Consider the following 18,262-nt stretch of genomic DNA (forward strand, 5'->3'; position numbering starts at 1 on the left):
TTTTAAAGATAAACCTCTGAAATGTTACACACTTAATCTACTATGGAAGCAAAAGTTTGTCAATTTCTTTTCATGAACGTTTAAGATTTATTTAGCAAGAGTTTGCAAATATATATGTTTACAGTACCATTTATTGTCAAACATTTTGATGCACTGTAGACTCAATTTTTGATATATCAAAAATCTGTGTAGACAGTTTGTGTAGGACAGTCTGAAGATGCCCTGTAGCAAGTTTGTCAATTGAGCAAAAAATGTAGAAGGGGATTAGTTTTACAGTTTTTGATAAAAACAGAGTGATGGACCTCATAATTTGTACCACATTGAAGTGTGCAAAAGTTTCTTCACAATTTGGCCTTCTTTTTGTTGTAAGTTGCAAAGCTGCAGCACATACAAATGATTTGTTATGAATTTGAACTTCTGAATTTTAGACTGTTGCTGTAGCACCACCATCAGCACTACTGGCTTGTGTTTGCAGCTGAGGAAGTTGGGCATGGGGTTCGACCTATGTGCAAAGTTTGGTTTATTTTTATGCTTGGGAAGTTGGATTTCATCGTAATATTAATAATAATAATAATAATAATAACAACACTGAGGAAAACGAGAGGGACTGGCAGCTTCACTGCCCGGCCCCTAAAAATTCAACCCGCAGACAACATCAGAAGATCTTCAGCGTGTGTGATATCACTCTTTTAAGTTGGTTTACATAGAGAAATAAAATGTCTTTTCTATACTGCTCTGATCTTTTTTTGCAACCTATGGACACAAGGCAAAAACAGTGGGATAGAAAATATTCATCTATCATAGAGCTACCAGTTCCTTGAGGTGGCAGCATTTTTTTTTAAACAGCATCAAATAGCACTACAATAACATAGTGTGGTCACAGGATGAAACAGTCAACCCTGTGGTACACAGGAGCTTTCCCTAAACCTCGACTTTTAGCGTACATCTTCTAGATTTTCACCTCAAAAAAGGTAGATATAATAACATCTTTAAATGTTCTGTGCCATTTTCTCCTCACTATCGGCACATTCCAATAAAATCATTTGTCTATATTTTTTTTTTCTCTGTACACCTATCTTATATGCTACCGTAAATTGAGAGCATGCTGCTGCCCTTCACACCAAAGATTACTGCAAAACTGGCACAATACCACCACATGACATCATCACGTCAGGAAAAGGACTTCAGTCACATCACTGTCAGAGCTGCAGAGTCTGGAGCACTGCTGACACGTTCACCATCTTCCACTGGAACTGGAAAGACAGACCAGGAGATAGACGGCACCGACAACCATACTCTGACCATTCATCTTGTTTTGGTGTCTGACATCATCCTGGTCCAAATCAATCCTTTGGTCCAAAGGGATTCTGGGCTTGTCGTCGCCTTTTTACGCTCAAACACTAAATGGAGGCAACTGGTTGGACAAACAGCATCAACAACCAGTGTTTGGTTAAGACTCCCTCCGTCCAAACGTGCCGGTATTCATTAAATAAGCTTCACACAGATGTACACTCACACGTGTCTCACTTCGCCTGTCCTGAACACGCATAACGCTGCAGTCCAGGAGGGCAAAAGGGCTTCACTTCCTCCTCGATCTCCACGGTGCAGCTCTCACAGGCCCCAGTACGGAGCCAGGCTCCTGCGGTCCCTCTCATAAACATCAGGTATGACCCCGTAGGGCGTCTGCACCATCTTAACAGAGTTTCTACCAAACAGCTTCCTCTCGTACTCGATGAGCTGGCGCCAGAAGCCGCCATTGGGCCTTATGACGGGACGGCGGGCTTTGACCCAGGCGTGGGCCTCAGCCAGAGACACACGGTGATACTTCATGAGGTACGCCAGACACAAAGAGGCTGAGCGGCTCACTCCTGCCGCACAGTGCACCAACACAGCCCCACGCTTCCGTCCCACGCTGTGGATCTTATCAGCAACACTATCAAAGTACAAGGAGATAGGGGAGTGGGGCATATCTGCCAAAGGGACCTTCACATACTCCATGTGTGGCCAGTTGAAGTTGGGGAGCTCAATGGTGGCGTTGACCACGCAGGTGATGCCTTTGGACAGCAGCAGGCTGCGGTTGGACGCCACATTCCCTCTGCTGAGGAAGAGGTTGGGGGTGATTTGCGCAATGCCCCCCAGCAGGCTGCCATTCTCAGGCAGCAGCCTCGGCACCACAGCAGGCACCATGGCGCTACGATGATGGTGATGGTGATGGAAGAAACCTTGGCTGCGGGAACCCATGGAGAAATCAGGTGGGCTTCAAGAAGGATGACAATTTTTTTTTTTTAAAGTAAAATCTTCACGAGCTCAGAGTCATAGCAGTGCATCCAGCCAGACAGCTCCTGCAACACAAACAGATTTCACTTTCAATCTAAATTAAACATTTTTCCCACTTCACTGTAGGCCGAGCACTCAGGCTGACAAACAAAAGGACGAGAAGCATCACTGCTGTTTGCAAAGACTCCATAACAAGAGTGCTCAAATCCTGGCATTGCCCTAAGAAGATGATTTAAAGTAAATGTTATTCTGCAGTCTGTCTTCAAACTTTAAGACAGACAAAACTGTTTAAGATCAGACACAATAGCTGACTAATTCAAAAGCATGCTGCTGCATTCCACTGATTCACCTACAATTACATCAGCTGTTTTTCATGAATTCACGGACAGATGAGTGTTAATATATGGGCCAGAGAGACCTTGTATTTCTGCTGTACGTCTCTCTACATTCAGGTCGAATGGCCTCCATGCTGCACACTGAAACGTGCCTCCCTCTGCCATGTGAGCATAGACCCCCTGGAGGCATGCACTCACCTCATCTCATCTCATGTTCATCCATCCACAGCCCTCACATACAGATTACATCTCCCGTCTCACTTGCAATCGCAGCCTTCATGCCGTTTTGTATGTTACCAAATGGTAAGGCGGACAGTGATCATATAATTCGCTGCTATCACGTCAAAGTGTGCTGATGACACACTTAATTTAATCAAGAATTTTTTTCAAAAATGTAGTAGCCTAATTTCATTTTCTTTTACCAAAAAAAAGATGTACAAAATTATCTTTTAATCAATGTCCATGAGCTGCAAATGAAGATACAATAAAAAGATGTACTAAAGGAAACCTCAACACGAAATTTCTAGCCGCACTGTATTTGCAGGAAACAGCCTCCTGTGTTAATACTTATCAGCAGAGAGCCCACAGCTCCGGGCGCTACTTCACACGCTGTTGCACTTGTCGTGCGTCATCCACACCTTGTGCACCAGTCTGGCCGGCAGGTCTTTTTCTTTCATTTTCTGCTACAGTCTGGTTAACAAGACACACGGGTCAACTGCTTTAAACTGGAACTCAACCTGCAGGAAAAAACAACCACCTGCCGTCACCTGCACAGAGACTGCCGAGACAGATCGGGATTCTTCTTATTAATCGTAATCAAAACCACGAGTGGAAAGACACTGAATTTAAATATGTATGCATGACAAAAAGAAGAACAAACTCATGGTGGGAGTTTTCTGATACAACAATACATTTGTGCCACTTCATCATTTAAGAACCCAACATTGTGGTCAGGGCGTATTAACAGGATAGGAACCAATCATAGATATATTCGTGCTACACAGAAGTATGTTTTTTTAGGGTTGTGGGGAGAATGGATACAGCATAGTACTGCAATATTCTGAGTGATCAATACACGGCACCAAGTACTGATTATTTTTACTATACATAATATAAATATTGACAATTCTAATAAATGTTGTTCAAAAAAAAGTAGCTTAATATAATAACAAAATATGTTGCGTGTGCAACATGTGAGAAACTTTATCTTTAAAACTTTGAAGAAGTGAGAAACTTTATCTTTAAAACTTTATCTTAATAGATAAAACATATGTTGGCAAAGTTGTTCTTTGGTTGAAAAAAAGGTAGTAAGTTGCGATATATGTTATTGCAATACTCATGTCACAAAACATTTTAAACTGCAAAAATATTGTATCATGACAAAAGTATCATGATAATATTGTATCACGGGGCCTCTGGTGATTCCCCCTTCTGACATTTTTCCTAACTTAGTTAATTATCTGAAGAATGACTGGCTAATTTACCTCTCAGGGCATTTAAAAATAAAATTCAAATATCCAGTGGTCACAAGCAGAGATTGCTTAATTTTAACAGATCACAAAACAAGCAGATTGGAAACCAATTGCTTTGAATGTCACATTTTTAAAAAGTCAACATTAAGATGTTCATACTTTCCAATACAAGACTACAGGATGTGCTCCTCTTACATGAAACATTAAAAAACATAATTAAATGTTGTAACTGTTTTTATGGATTTAATGCCTAAAGTTTGTATGAAAATATAAAGTATCCAGAACAAGTAGACATACTTTTGTACAAGTTAACCTTCATCTCGGGACGGTTTGGCACTTCTTTGCTTCATTGTCACCTTCCTTTACACCCTCTCCACCTATCGAACACAGCTTTGACACCTCAGCATGGCCGGCTTCTCTTCCCAAAATAAAAAAAATAAAAGGATCAAAGGCTAAAACGACACCCACGTCCCTCCGTGTCCGGGCACAGTTTCTCTGGCTTGCTCCCTGTTAATGATCACCATGGACTGCCTCTATAAATGGTTGCCATGATCCAACTTCCTACACATTGTCGCCACTGGTGATGAGACAACAAATACAGCGATTCAGAACCAGAAAATTGGTTTTGCCAACAAACCACAACAGCATGTGACCAAAGTCAAACTGTTCAGTGCTGATCGGCAGTGGGAACAGCTCCCCTGCAAGAAGCATATTATGATATGCGGTCCTACATTAGTACTGCATTAGTTTACATTGTTTGAGCACAACTAAACTGTGATAGCTTTTGTCTTAACTCCAACTGAAATTAATAAATTGGATTATTGGCAGTAAATTACTTGGCAACCACTGTGATAATCAATTAAGATGTCAAGCAAAAATAACAAAATACTCCTAATTTTTAAAGAGGATTTGCAGCCTTTTTCCTTATATTGTGATATGAGTAAATCTTTGAGATTTGAACTGTTGGTCAGAGGAGTATTATAGTATAAACATATGTTGCCAGTCGTAGTTTTTCTTCATTCTTTTCCTTTTGCTGATAAACCAAATGACTGATTTAACTACAAAATAATCTGCAGGATATGTGTTAGTTTTAGACATTTACTGTTTGTTTAAGATGTTTGTCTTTCTCGGGGCTCTCCTCATTTCACTCGAAGCTTTTTTATCAATTAAAGGCATAAAACGCCCCAAGAAAAAAAAAGACGAGACGTTTGTCTTTCTCTAAACAATCAGTATTGAAGGTTGTATCCTTTTCAGTGTTTTCTAGCAATCTCAGAACCCATCGGCGACGGCCAGTATTTTCGGGGATCCGTTGTAGACCAGCAGATTTCTGGTAAGAGGCCCCACTTCCTCTTCCATGCGTTGGTCTTTTGGCTAATCTCTATGAACTAATATCTGTATGTGAAAGCTGAAAAATTAAAATAACTAAATTAAAAAAATGAGTAAAGCTAACAGAAAACTAAACTGGCATCAGATGATAGCCGATATGTCCTGGGATTTCATTTCGGCTTATGCATTCCACCTGTTTGGCTCTTCACAGGAACCATTAACCTGTCGCTCAAACATGATAGGCCATTACTACTCTGAGTACAAACAGAAACAAGAATGCTTCCAATATGAAAATCTTGCCCTTTTTCCTACAGATTCTGCATACCTACACAGATATCTGCTCATAGAGATCAGCTTTATAGGACCTGCACTGAAAAACTACAGTATGATGTGAAAAGTGTAGCTGATGATAAACACACTGAGAATTAGATCCCCTCAGCTTTATAGGGAATTTAAGCACAGCTAAAGCTTGGCAATATAGCAACAGTATATCAATACGGAGACATAAGACAAGATAATGTCTTAGATTTAGGATATTGTAATATCATAAGTGTTGTCTTTTTCGGCTTTTAAAGGCTGCATTACGGTAATATGATAGAATTTTCTGAACTTATCAGATTGTTCTTTTATTTTCCTTTACCCACTTATTCATTATACCCACATTACTGATGATCATTTATCATTGCGTGAATATTTTGTGAAAACACCAAGTGTCAACCCTACAATATCAATATTAATATTGAGGCATTTGGTCAAAAGTATTGTGATATTTGATTTTGTCCTTATCACTCTGCCTAAATTTCAGCTTATTGTTTTGGTTTACGACACACAACTTTACCATTTTAGTTCAGTCTTACCGCCTTTGTGTCTTGTTTTTGGCATTAACCAAAAAAAGCTACTCACAACAGTTGGCCTTCAGCATATTGTGCTCACCCAAGTGGCCAAAATACAAATGAAGATTTAATGTATGTACAACTTAACTGAAGAAATCCTCAATTACGTATTGATATATCTGTGAGTCGGTTTACAAGAATCAGTATAGCTGAGTATAAAGAGAGCGACTTTGCTACACAAGTCTGATCATCTCGGCTTTTTGTGCAACTCAGAGAAACAGAAATCAATGAGAACAGACTGATCTGAATCTGGGAAGTGGGCAGTGATTCAGAGTCTGCTACCCGTCTACGATAGAGGCGACATCTTGCTAAAACTGAAAAAGTGAACCACGAACAGATGTCCTTCTCACAAGACACTTTCAGTTTCAGAGGGAGGCACAGTTGATGCGTTATATTATGGAGATGGATAACATATATACCATGAGCTGAAGTACAAACGCTGTTGCTGCAGCAACCTACTGACCACAGTATAAGACAGCCAAGAGAGAGATGAAGAAGATAAGGGAACCAAATAATCCCCGACCCTCTCCAAAGTGCTGATGTACCACAGTGCTGGTCTTTGCGGAGATTTGCTCCATCCACACGGTTATTTTTACCCGGGGGCAGGGCAGGAGTGAGGCTGCAGCGAGCGGAGGAGGGAGAATTATGCAGAGAGAAATCTACTGTAATGTTGGAGATAGCGGGGATGCTGCAGCTTGCTGTCAATCAAAATTACTGTGAGGATTAATTCTCAAAAAAAAAAAGACTGAGGAAGGTCAGAGGCACTCACGGGACAACAGAGCACCTTTTCACAATTCCACCTCTAATTTTTTCTCTTCATATCGCAAAAAACACTCCCCTCTTAATCATGCAGGGTGGATCTGTCAACAGGTGGTCCGACCCCACAAATCTCCTTTCACACATCTCCCCATCTCTCTCTCCGTGGGGGGAGATTCCTCAGGGGTCTGGTTCCACCTCCGCTAACACAAATTGGAAACGTGACCCAGCTGCAGGAAAGCTAGAGCGGCAAACCTCATTCTCACACTGAGAACCTCAAAACAACACCTGAGCTGAACTTGGACATGAAATCCCTGACTGACGCTCCCTCGCACCACCAAATAAGATGAATGAAATCGGCAAAATAGCTGGAAAAGGCGCACGTGCTGACACGCAGCTCTCAGCAGTGTCTCTCAATTAAAGGCAATGCATTTATTCAGTCTGAGTGATCTCTGAAAGTGACTCTGCTGCCAGCACTCTGGATAATAATCAGGAGAAAATGAGCAGCAATGACACAGCTTCTCAAATTCGTCCAAACACAACTGGGTGCGACTTCAGAATCCTCAAACGATGCTGCTGCACAACAAAGTCGACTGTGAAGGGTTCAAACAAGAGTCAGCATGACTTTAGGGACAGATTCCTCTCGAGGACGGGGATCATCTTTGGCACCTGCATGCAAATGGCAGCAGCTGGGTGCAGCTCACTCCGTCCACGACGTTACACCTCAGACACAAACATGAGAGCCTGAGACACAAGGCCATGTGCCATATAGTGAGGGATGGGCGTACATGGCTGACAGTGCTCATACAAGGGCAGTTTTTCAGTCATATTACAAAGAAGACTGTGTTAAATCATAGAATTCAATTATAGAACAAGTATCACTGCAGCAGACAGATGAGAGATATATGGAGTGACTCTACTTTTAAACAATGACACGCTTCTCTCAATCTAATGAGACAGACTTATTATTACCTATTATTAGTGCTACAAGCAGTGAATATCAAACAGGGCTGGAGCCAATTTCAATTTGATGATTAATCTGCAATTATTTTGAAAAGTGATTGATATTTTCAGTCTTTATTCGAGCAAAAATGAAAAAAAAAGACTCTCTTGTGCTCCTTTATTGTGATTTTTTATGCTCTTCTTTGAAATCTCTGATATGAAACTGAATGTCTTTAAGGTTTTTTTTTTACTGTTGATCGGATAAGAGAAGCAAATCGAAGATGACACATTGGGTCGTGTGATATTCAACAGGATCATTTGAGGATAAAATGATCAATTAATCAGGAATATAACCAGAAGATTACTAAATAATGAAAACAATCATTAGTTGCAGCCCTTATATAGAATATATACTATTTTAAACAATCGTGATGTTTGGCTAAATGATATAGACAAAAATAAAATATCACAATATTTTTGACCAAATACCTTGATAAACAATTTTGTACGGATGCCTATAGATGCTTTCACAAAATATAAACAACAGGATTTTTTTTCACCTGTATGTTATGTTACTTCCAAAAATGAAACTTACATTGTTTCCACTTTTAATTTGAGAAACAAAATGCTTTTTTCTTCTTTTCTATTTTCATTCTATTAAGGGTAATTGTGACTGATAATAATAGTTATTTTGTACTACAGTGAAACCATGACACCGCAATATTTTCTAAGACAGTAATCATACAGTAAAAATCTCTTACCACTGCAGCTAGGGATCCACGATAATATTGGCACATCGGTATTGACAGATATTGGCTTTAAAATGAAATATCTGAATCGGCCATCATGCTGATTTCTGCTGATATGACAAACCTTTTTTTTTTTAATTGACAAAGTGAACATGTACAAAACATCAATCCTAAGTTGATGTATGTTTCTTGAACAATGAATGAAGATTACATACATTTGAAAAGCGTTAAATTTTATATCTCCGTCTGCTGGTGGGCCATTATTCTAAGAGAATGCATAATAAGATATTATTCCCATACAACGGAGGCTTGGTGGTCACTAAAAGTGGGAAAATAAGTGAATATATCGGTTATCGGCTAAATGACTTGTTAGATATCCGCATATGGGATATCGGCATAAATCCAATATCATACATCCCTAATTGCAACTCTAATATTTTACCCAGGAACATAAAAGCTGTTGTTGTTGTTTCAGAAACTTTAAATATTTTAGTAGGGTTCTTCAAGGAATGAAAGTGTGACCCTGCTGTGTGTGAAAATCTGGAGCTTTAGGTAAATGACTCCACCAATTTAATAATTTATGGTTTGAGCCGTGAATGAGGACTGCTCCTCTGCGCACGCGCCGCTCGTACTTGTGCGCGTGCGTTAATAAGTTCGAGTGTCGGAAATAGATCATTACATGTGCAGAATAAAAAAAAACTGAAATATTTGTGTCATATTTGTGTCAGTTTGAACATCACGACGAAATGAAGCGACATCTTTGAGCAGAAGTGTGGCAGGTGCGCTCGTTTCTTCAATTTCACCCACCTTACATCAGAGAACTCATCATGGTGAAACCTCAAGATAAATGCCTATAAAACAACATTTTTAAACATATTAATGCTTTGCTTGAATTTAAGTTAAAATCATCCTAGTTTAGGGTCAGAATGACGCCGATAAACTGCCTCAATCCGATGTAAAACTCAACTTACCAGTCGACTCTGAGTCGGGCAGATATGGAGGTTTTTCAAAGCGTCTTCATCGCCTGCAGATATCCGGCGAGCTGCTGTCACACTCCGGACATGTACCCTCAGTCAGTCCACCCTCACACCCGTCCGACAGAATGGCGAGAGGCCAAGTAGTGGGAGACAAACCGCGACACCAAACAACATAATGTGAAAGTCAAGAGAAATACGAGCCATCAGTGGGCTACATCCGCCTGCTGCTACGCTGACAGGAGCGGCGTGCACAGGGCAGCCTCTGTATGAGGAGCGATCAGTGCCACGCAGGAGCGGAGGAGGAGGAGGAGGAGGAGGAGGAGGAACATGGTCACAAGCCAGTCTGTTGGTGCATGCCAATGTTTTTAAGCCAAGCATTACCCTGCTGGAATAAGCCTATTAGTTTATCAACATTTACGCAAGTAGTTTTAGTTAGACTTTATTCACAAGCTCTCAGGTATTCTGCTGTTAGGTTTTTTAAAAATACACACAATTATACACAAATAGAAAATAGGCATTGCCCAGCTTTTTTTTAACTATGCTCCAAAATTATGGAATACCCTTCCAAAAGCTGTAAGGGAGGCGGGCTCGATGAACATTTTGAGACGACAACTGAAAACCTATTTTGTCTGGCTTTTAATTAATGTAATTCTTGTGTTTATAATTTAATATCAATTCTCCTATTTTTTATTATTTTCAATTGTCTTTGTGTCTTTTACTTTTACTTTTTTTATCTTGTTTATTCTTTTGATTGTCTAATCTTGTTTCCTTGTGTTGCTTTTTTTTTTAAATTATTGTGGACTGTGCAGATATTAATTTGGGTGGAAAAGTGTAGCAGAGACAGACAAGCTCACGCTCACATTTACACCTACTGGCAATTTTGGAGTGACCAATTAACTTAACATGCCTTTATTTGGACCAGGGGGTGTCATAGCAACATCACCTCTCAACAAGATGAACACTGGTTTGTACTCACTGTCCAGCTGGGTCCCCTCTGTGTGGAGTCTGCATGTTCTCAATGTGTCAGTGTGGGTTTTCTCCAGGTTTTCTGGCTTCTTCCTCTAGTCCAATCTAATAAAGATAAATTACATAAGTGGATCCATTACATTTATCCTAAGGTTAAAAATTTTACAAACAGACACAAACATATGGTCAAAACAAAATTACATTGCTAGATACAACTACCCAACAATACAGTAGTTAAAATCAGTTTGCTATTGATATATTTGTACTATTACTTCAGTTAAATATTGTATGTAGGACTTTTCCTCGTAACAAGTATTTTAAACATATCAGTAAAAGTAGCAATAACACGAGTGCTTCTTCCACCACGGGGAAGCATCAAAACACAGCTGCAAAATGTGCACAACATAGAACCATGTGAGCCATGTCATCACTAAAGATACAGGTCACACTATTCCGTATACACTGAATATAATTTACTCTGTATGTTTTTTACAATAATACACAACCAGACCACAGACTGCAGCATCCCTATCATACACAGTTAATGTCTTTTTTTCCCAGGGTTATGTGAGGGGCAGTTAGTTGTTGAACAGACAGCAGATGTGATCTTACCTGAACACCTCTTCAGTGTGATGTATTCATAGTACACAACATCGTATCACAGGAAAGCACAAATTGTTCCACGCCTGTTGAAATACAAGGCATCAAACTGAGTTCCAATTTCATATGATTTACTGATGCTGTACAAGCATGTACTACAAATTAGTCCCTCCAGTACACTCTTACAGAATAACAGTTGAAATTACTGTACTTTTTTTCTACTAAAAGGAAATTATCCCAGATGTGTGTGCTAAAGAACATTATTATGGCACAGGAACACAGCTGACAAACTAAAAAAACGGAAGAAGGAAGAAAGCGGAGGACGACAGGTGAGGGAATGTAAGCATGTTTGTAACAACAATCTCTTTTCATACATAGTAGTATTTTCATGCAACTCTGCTCCTCCTTTTTCTCTGGCACTAATTACTCCTCATACAGAGGTGGTGGGGGGATAAGCGCCTCCCCAGAGCACAATGCTAAAAACTATTGGTGAGATGCAACTAGGAACAAGCAAACCTCTTGTCTCAGAGAAGAATCATTAAAGCCTGACTGAAATGCACTTTTGATGGCTTGGCAATTCTTGACAAGAGACCGTTTCTTTCCTTAAAATGTTCCTGATGCTTTCTATCAGAAGTTGGTGTAATATAAACTCCAAAGGGTTGTAGTCAGTATTTTAAAAACACTGAGGTCAGGGGTCCAAATTTTCCCTATCGAATCCCACCCACCTAAACAATTTTTGACTTCCTACCAATTAATGTCTGTTTTAAAAATTCTGAGAACTGATGGAAATCATTCATTCATTAAACAGTTATATTCCATATATTTTTTGTACTCTAAAAGTGTCAGTGCCTGCTTTACATTGATATGCCTGTGATTCTATTGGATAATATAATATAATACCAAATCCCTTTTAATTAGTGGGTTTTATTTTAATATAAAACTGTCTAAAACATCCAAACCAGCCGTAAAAAAAAAAAAAAGAAAAAATGCTAAGGCCCTCAAATCCCCAGAAATATTCCTGAGGACATGAACTTGGTGTCCTCTAAGGAATAATTCACCCCCAAAATGACCACCTAGATATCAATTACTCACTTTATGTAAAATTGAATATCTGAAGTAAACTTTTTGTTTTTGTTTTCACCTGCATCCAGTGACCAAAGAGTTCCTAGTGAGTTGAAGTCATAGGGGTCTGTGTTTAACAAAAACAAAACTATGTCTTAAAAAACTATGTCTAAAAAAGGCCTATTTTTCCAACAGCCTGTTAGTACAAAAACAAAACACCCATTGCTTCAAAGTCCTGTTTCTCCGAAAATACATGCTCCCTGCAGTTAGTTTCTGTTTCTCAGCAGCATTTGAGCCACCAGTCTCAGGTTGTGGTTGTTTTCATATCCCTTTGCAGGGTTTCCCAGCAGAGTTTTAGCCACTGATAACTGGTGTTTTTATCGACGTTTCATGGCATTTCTTAGCATCTTTGAGCCACTGACACCAGGTGTTTTTTACGGACCGTTCACAGCATTTCTCAGCAGCCTTTGAGCCACCAAACATCATCAAGCATCTTTTGTCTACATTTATCCCAGCGTTGTTGAGAGATGTAAAGTTTCAATAAATACACTACAAAATAATGTACAAATGTCATATATTTGTGGTTTACAGAAATGTAAACTATAAACTTTTTTTTCTAGCAATTGGATTGTCTGATTGCAGGGTGCGAGAATTTTTGGAGAAATACTGCTGAGCAATGGGCGTTTAGTCCAGTGGGACATTTTTTAGTTTAAAGGGCATTTTAAAAAAAAAAGGTAGTTCAAGGGGGTGAAGTTTTCCTTTCATGGTTCAGCCCTTCTAATCAGATTAAAAAATAACACTATGCATTTATTCTCTGACATAAATGAACTATGATGAACTAGAATAGAATAGAATAGATTGAGCGATACAGCTACACTGGCAAAATCAAGTTTAAAAAGCTTTATTTTGAAATGCAGATCAACAATAAACAAACATGATCTTTGGTTTATAAAATAACTCTTTTGGGGCAACACAGGCTGCAGCATGCAGCAGTTCATCACTGTGGCTTTACTGTTTAGTGTTAAAACCCCAAACCTCACACTGACACTGATGTGTTATATTTGGTACCAAGACCTAACAGTGTTTTCTTAAACCTTAACACCTTGTAGTACACAGACAGCTGTACCATACAAGTGACCGACACAGAAGCTTCACTTACAACTGTTAATATGAATGCCTGTGAAGACTTGTGTGATGGTGTTGCAGGTCTTGAACTTGTAAAACCCAGAGACAGACTCAGAGTTCGAGATGCAATAAACAATGTAGAGTCACACTCCACAGTGGCTCAAGCAATATGTTTCCATTTCAGTAGTAATCTAATCGTTTAAGACACACACAAACGCACACATTACCAATTTAAATATTGCCCTGACATGGTGGGCCACAGGCGGAAATGGAAAACAAATATACTGTCTGTTCTTTAGGTCTGCTATTTCAAATCTCATTATGCCCTGCCCTGGAGGAAACAGCTTGATATACGCACAGAGACTCGTGGACAGTTTCGACCATCTACATGGCCACAACTCTGAGACCTTCAAGACTGCAGCTTTATGTAGCCTGTCGCGAATATGTCCGTGTGCAAAACCATAATTAGACATGCCTTCCAAAGTCAATCCTATTTCAAAGGGCTCCTGGGGGAGATATTATGCTATCCATAAACCCGTGGCCCCTGCCTCAGAGTCACTCCTAATTACATTGCAAATTCAATCAACTGGAAACAAACAGCAGCAGTACCAGGCGGTGCAAACTGGTGCAAGCGGTGACCGTTTCTGAACCACGAAAGCAAAAAAAGAGACAGTCGTTAACACTGATTTTCAACCCTGTGCTTGAAATGCTATGCATCAGAGATAAGAGCTCGCACTGATCAAAATTCACCTGATGAATGTTTAAAGAAATGGTGAAACCAAATGTCTGTCAACAGAATGAGCGAGTTAAAAAAAAAGTGGTATTCTTGAATTTGAACAGTGAAATGCAAGAGACAGATGGATAGAGAGACAACGGGAGAAAGACAGAGCTGCAGGCTGGAGAGACAAAGACTGAGGTTCAGACTGAAATGTCAGATGAGTCAGAGGCATTCTGGGAAGACGCTCCTGTTTAATATGGCTGCCATGGAGGCTGAAAATTTACAATGACACCATCACCGTAATAACAAGCACCTGCAGCGACGTTCTGAAGGAGCTGTCTGCTCTGAATGAAGCGGGTGGTGACATTGATTAACCCTGACCGCCTGTAACACAAGATAACTGATGGGCTCGACAGTGCAGAGGGTGCCACGGTGATTTAACCGTAAAAATCCTTTGCACATCTTTCAAACGTACAGATACTCAATAACCTGTGCTGTTCAGTTATGGCTACGTTCTGAGATGCAGCAGAGATCTGTCAATCCACATATGAGCATAGTGATCCCATTAAGGATGTTAAAAACAGTCATACAGAGAGAATGCTAACCCACTGTGTTGCTTTCAGGTGACAAACCCATTTTTGGGATAACACTCACAAAATAAATTTTCAATTGTAAGGAAACCAATGGCACTGTTTATATTGTCACATGACTTTCTGGAGGTCATGTTGAGTCCTTTCTTCACATGAATCAGCTCATCACGTTGCAACACAAAAAACTATATATATATAGCTTTTTTTTTGTAGCAGTCCTACTGAACAAAAGTGTGACGAAGCTAGCGAGTTCAGATAAAATTAAAGCAAGAGGACAAAAGAGGATGCAAAATGGCAATACAAATTAATACAAATAAAAAAATTAAAAGAACAGCAAAAGCAATAAAAGCAATAAATCCATAAAATAAATAAAACATGAATAAAATAGTTAAAAAGACGCCAAAGCAAGTCAAAATGGGTTTTAAGGGTACCAGTCAGACCAAAGACTGTAAAAAAAAAAAAAAGATATATACAGTCCATGGTTCGGTCGAGTTAATTATTAACGTTTTTCTGATTCAAATGGCATGAATTTAGATGTAAATGTTTTTTGATATTTTATGTGAGTATTAATTTATTTTAAATTTTAAATGATAATTCTCTTCCAACAATTACAGTACAGCAATGGTGTAGTGTACCAAAATAACAATACTTTGTTATATTAATAGTGATATTCTAATACGTGACTTAACTTCTACAAAAGTCGTACTGTGGGAAGATATCTGTACTTTTACTCAAGTATGGTTTTCAGGTACTTCATCCACCACTATGCAATGGGATTGTTTTTAGGAAACCCAAAAATGCACCCCCCCAAAAAATATTAATGTTACTTATTATTCTTTTAATATTATCCTTTCTTTTGTCTGTTTTATGACAAAAAACAAAACAAATTCTAAACATTTGTTACTAACTAGCACCATAATGTGTACCATAGAGGGTTAAAGATGACGGCGAGCAGGAAAGCAGAAACACGAGTAGTGTCTGGAAATACTGGCACAATCCCGAAGAGCGTGCAATCAAAGTCTCTGCAGATTATTAGAGTGTCGTCTGCTAAGAAGTTGATGAATGATTATCCCTGGGAAAGTAAACCATAGATGCACTGTAAATCTCCAGCTGGCTTGTAACACTAGAGATGTTTATTTCAGTCTGCGCTGATGTGTGTGACCAACGGGCTGAGGGGGGGTAAGATGAGGAGAACAGAGGGGTTTTTTGTGGACAGCAGCAGTGGTGGTGGTAGAGATGCAGGCGTTCAGGAGGGAGAAAGGAGGGGTGAGCTGGGGGTCTAAATAAAGCCGCTGCTGATCCCACAGGTGCCCCCACGGCTCCAGCTGTGACGGCGGTAAACAGACATGGGATCTAAGTGTTTGCTGTGGCAACATGTGAGAGCAGCAAGGTGGTTGAGCGCAGCGTGGTGCCTCCCCGTCTCTCTGATCAGTGCTGCTCTGACATCAAACAAACACATTTTGCTGCTGTGCAAAAGAGACCTGAGACGCCCCCCGTACACACACACATCAATGTTACATTCTACCCAAGACAAGGAAGAAAAAACACAGAGAAGACATCTTTCCCCAATATTATGTCTTATTGAGTGCTGATGGACTCACATTTGCTCCCTTTCTCCCATGACAGTGAGTCAGTGAGAAAAAGCACGTACGCAGATGGGTTGGGATGGGGGGACGAGGGGAGGCTTTGGTTAGTCACGACTCCTCTGCCCAGCAAATGAGCATGAGCAACAGGGCGAATGTCTGCCCCCTGCTTCCCTCCATCTCCACCGCCGCTCCTTCTCCTGGACTTCAGCATGCCACAAACCTGGTTGCCAAGGTAACCTCTCGTGTTGATGGGTTGACCTCTGTGTTAATCACTACTGAGCAATAATGGCTAAAGCAGGGCGGGTGACTTGTGTAGAGTCTGTCCTTTTTAAAAAAAGAGGGTTACACAGAGCAAAGATGTGGGAGACATCTTTTTCCTTTTTCTCTGAATAGCAGCAAAGTTAAAAATCAATACGACAGCAGCAGAGGAGAAGCTCTAAAACCAATAGATCAATCTTTCTCAGGAGATGTTGTCTTTTCCTTTTTAATTTCCAAAACACATGGTAGCCTATTTTCTGTTCTAATAGCTATAAAATATAGCTCAATAACTGTGAGAGAATGTCTATCTTAATACTGTAACCATGCAAGTCATTAAATAGAGATATAACTGACAACAAATTAACATATCTTAATGGAGATCACATAATTTCCTCTGGATCTTGTTTTATGCCCTTCCTCTCTGTGTTCTGTGATATATATATATATAAATAAATAAAATGATGCAAAACTATTTAATTCTGATTAACTTATGTTATCTGTGTTTATCTACAAAGACAGTATACAGTACTTATATAACATACAAAGCCTACACACCCAAAAGCCAACAAGCAAAGAGCACAGACACAAACAATAATAATACAAAGAAATTACAATAAGAAAACAAACACTAAGACTTGGCTTCATTGATTTATTCTCATAAAAATATCCAAGGGGGAGCTTAATTATTATAAGTCACTTTTTTGTCTTTACATAACTATATAAAAAACTTTTTTAGCCTGTAGCAAGACATTATTTTGAGGGCCAGTGTGTAAGACTTAGGGGGAATTAGCGGCATCTAGTGGTGACTATCACAGATTGCAACCAGCTGCAACTTCTCCCTGTTAGAATTCCACCAGTGTTCATTTTTACTGGGAGCCACATTATTCCTAAAGGCCTGCTCCTCTCCAAAACAAACAGACCAGGTGATTGAAACCGATGAAAACACTGAAAAAAAGCTATTTCATGTTAAAAAAAGAAAGACTGTATTTTCAACACTGCTTGTAGTTAGGGGCTGCTAATTATAGTTGCTGATGCAAAAACCCAAATGCCCCCATCTAGAGACAGTGTTTGGTTTGGTTTATCTCCTCTGGTCTACTGTAGAAACATGGCGTTTCAACATGGCGAACTTCGTGGACGAGGACCTGCTCCCTATATGGATATAAAAGTTTCAATTTTAAGTAACAAAAAAAAAAAAAAATAAATAAAAATAAAAATAACAATGTCATATCCTTCACATTGCCATGACAAAAATGTTTCTTCATCCCAAAACAGGAAGTGCGTCTTGTCTAAAATGTTTAATTAAAAGTAGAGTCCTAATAATCAAATAATTTAATGATGTAAAATAATTAATCCCGATGCAGATCGCTGTTAAGCCACATTATCCTGATTTATTGAGCTCTCTAATGTGCGTTACAGATTTTAAAATACCAAGGATACACATTTGCAACCTGCCAGTATGTGTGGGCCTTTCTCTCCATTTCTGATGTTTATTAGATCAACACCGATACATGAGTTTCCTCTTAAAGGAAGTCAGCATCAATTTAACTTCACGGAGAGTCAGAGAGCAGCAGAGAGCAGGAGGCAAATAGAGAAGACAGCATCAGAGAAGAGAGGTGTGTGGGTGTGTTGA

At 39.4% G+C, this 18,262-nt stretch overlaps 1 protein-coding gene across 1 annotated transcript; it reads right to left on the bottom strand.

Moving 5' to 3' along the window:
- Window positions 1-9,968, bottom strand: dusp14 (dual specificity phosphatase 14). Its single transcript, XM_042486862.1, has 2 exons — window positions 9,722-9,968; window positions 1-2,342 (listed from the first exon to the last, which is right to left on the bottom strand). Exon 2 carries the CDS (start codon window positions 2,239-2,241, stop codon window positions 1,612-1,614), a length of 630 nt encoding a protein of 209 aa, XP_042342796.1. The 5' UTR covers window positions 2,242-2,342; window positions 9,722-9,968; the 3' UTR covers window positions 1-1,611.
- Window positions 9,969-18,262: the final 8,294 nt, after the last annotated feature.

The sequence above is a fragment of the Plectropomus leopardus genome, chromosome 5, assembly GCF_008729295.1.
Source record: "Plectropomus leopardus isolate mb chromosome 5, YSFRI_Pleo_2.0, whole genome shotgun sequence".
Lineage (NCBI taxonomy): Eukaryota > Metazoa > Chordata > Actinopteri > Perciformes > Serranidae > Plectropomus > Plectropomus leopardus.

Coding starts and splice junctions, on each gene's coding strand:
- dusp14 (XM_042486862.1), bottom strand. CDS start 2,241: ATGGGTTCCCGCAGCCAAGGTTTCTTCCATCACCATCACCATCATCGT.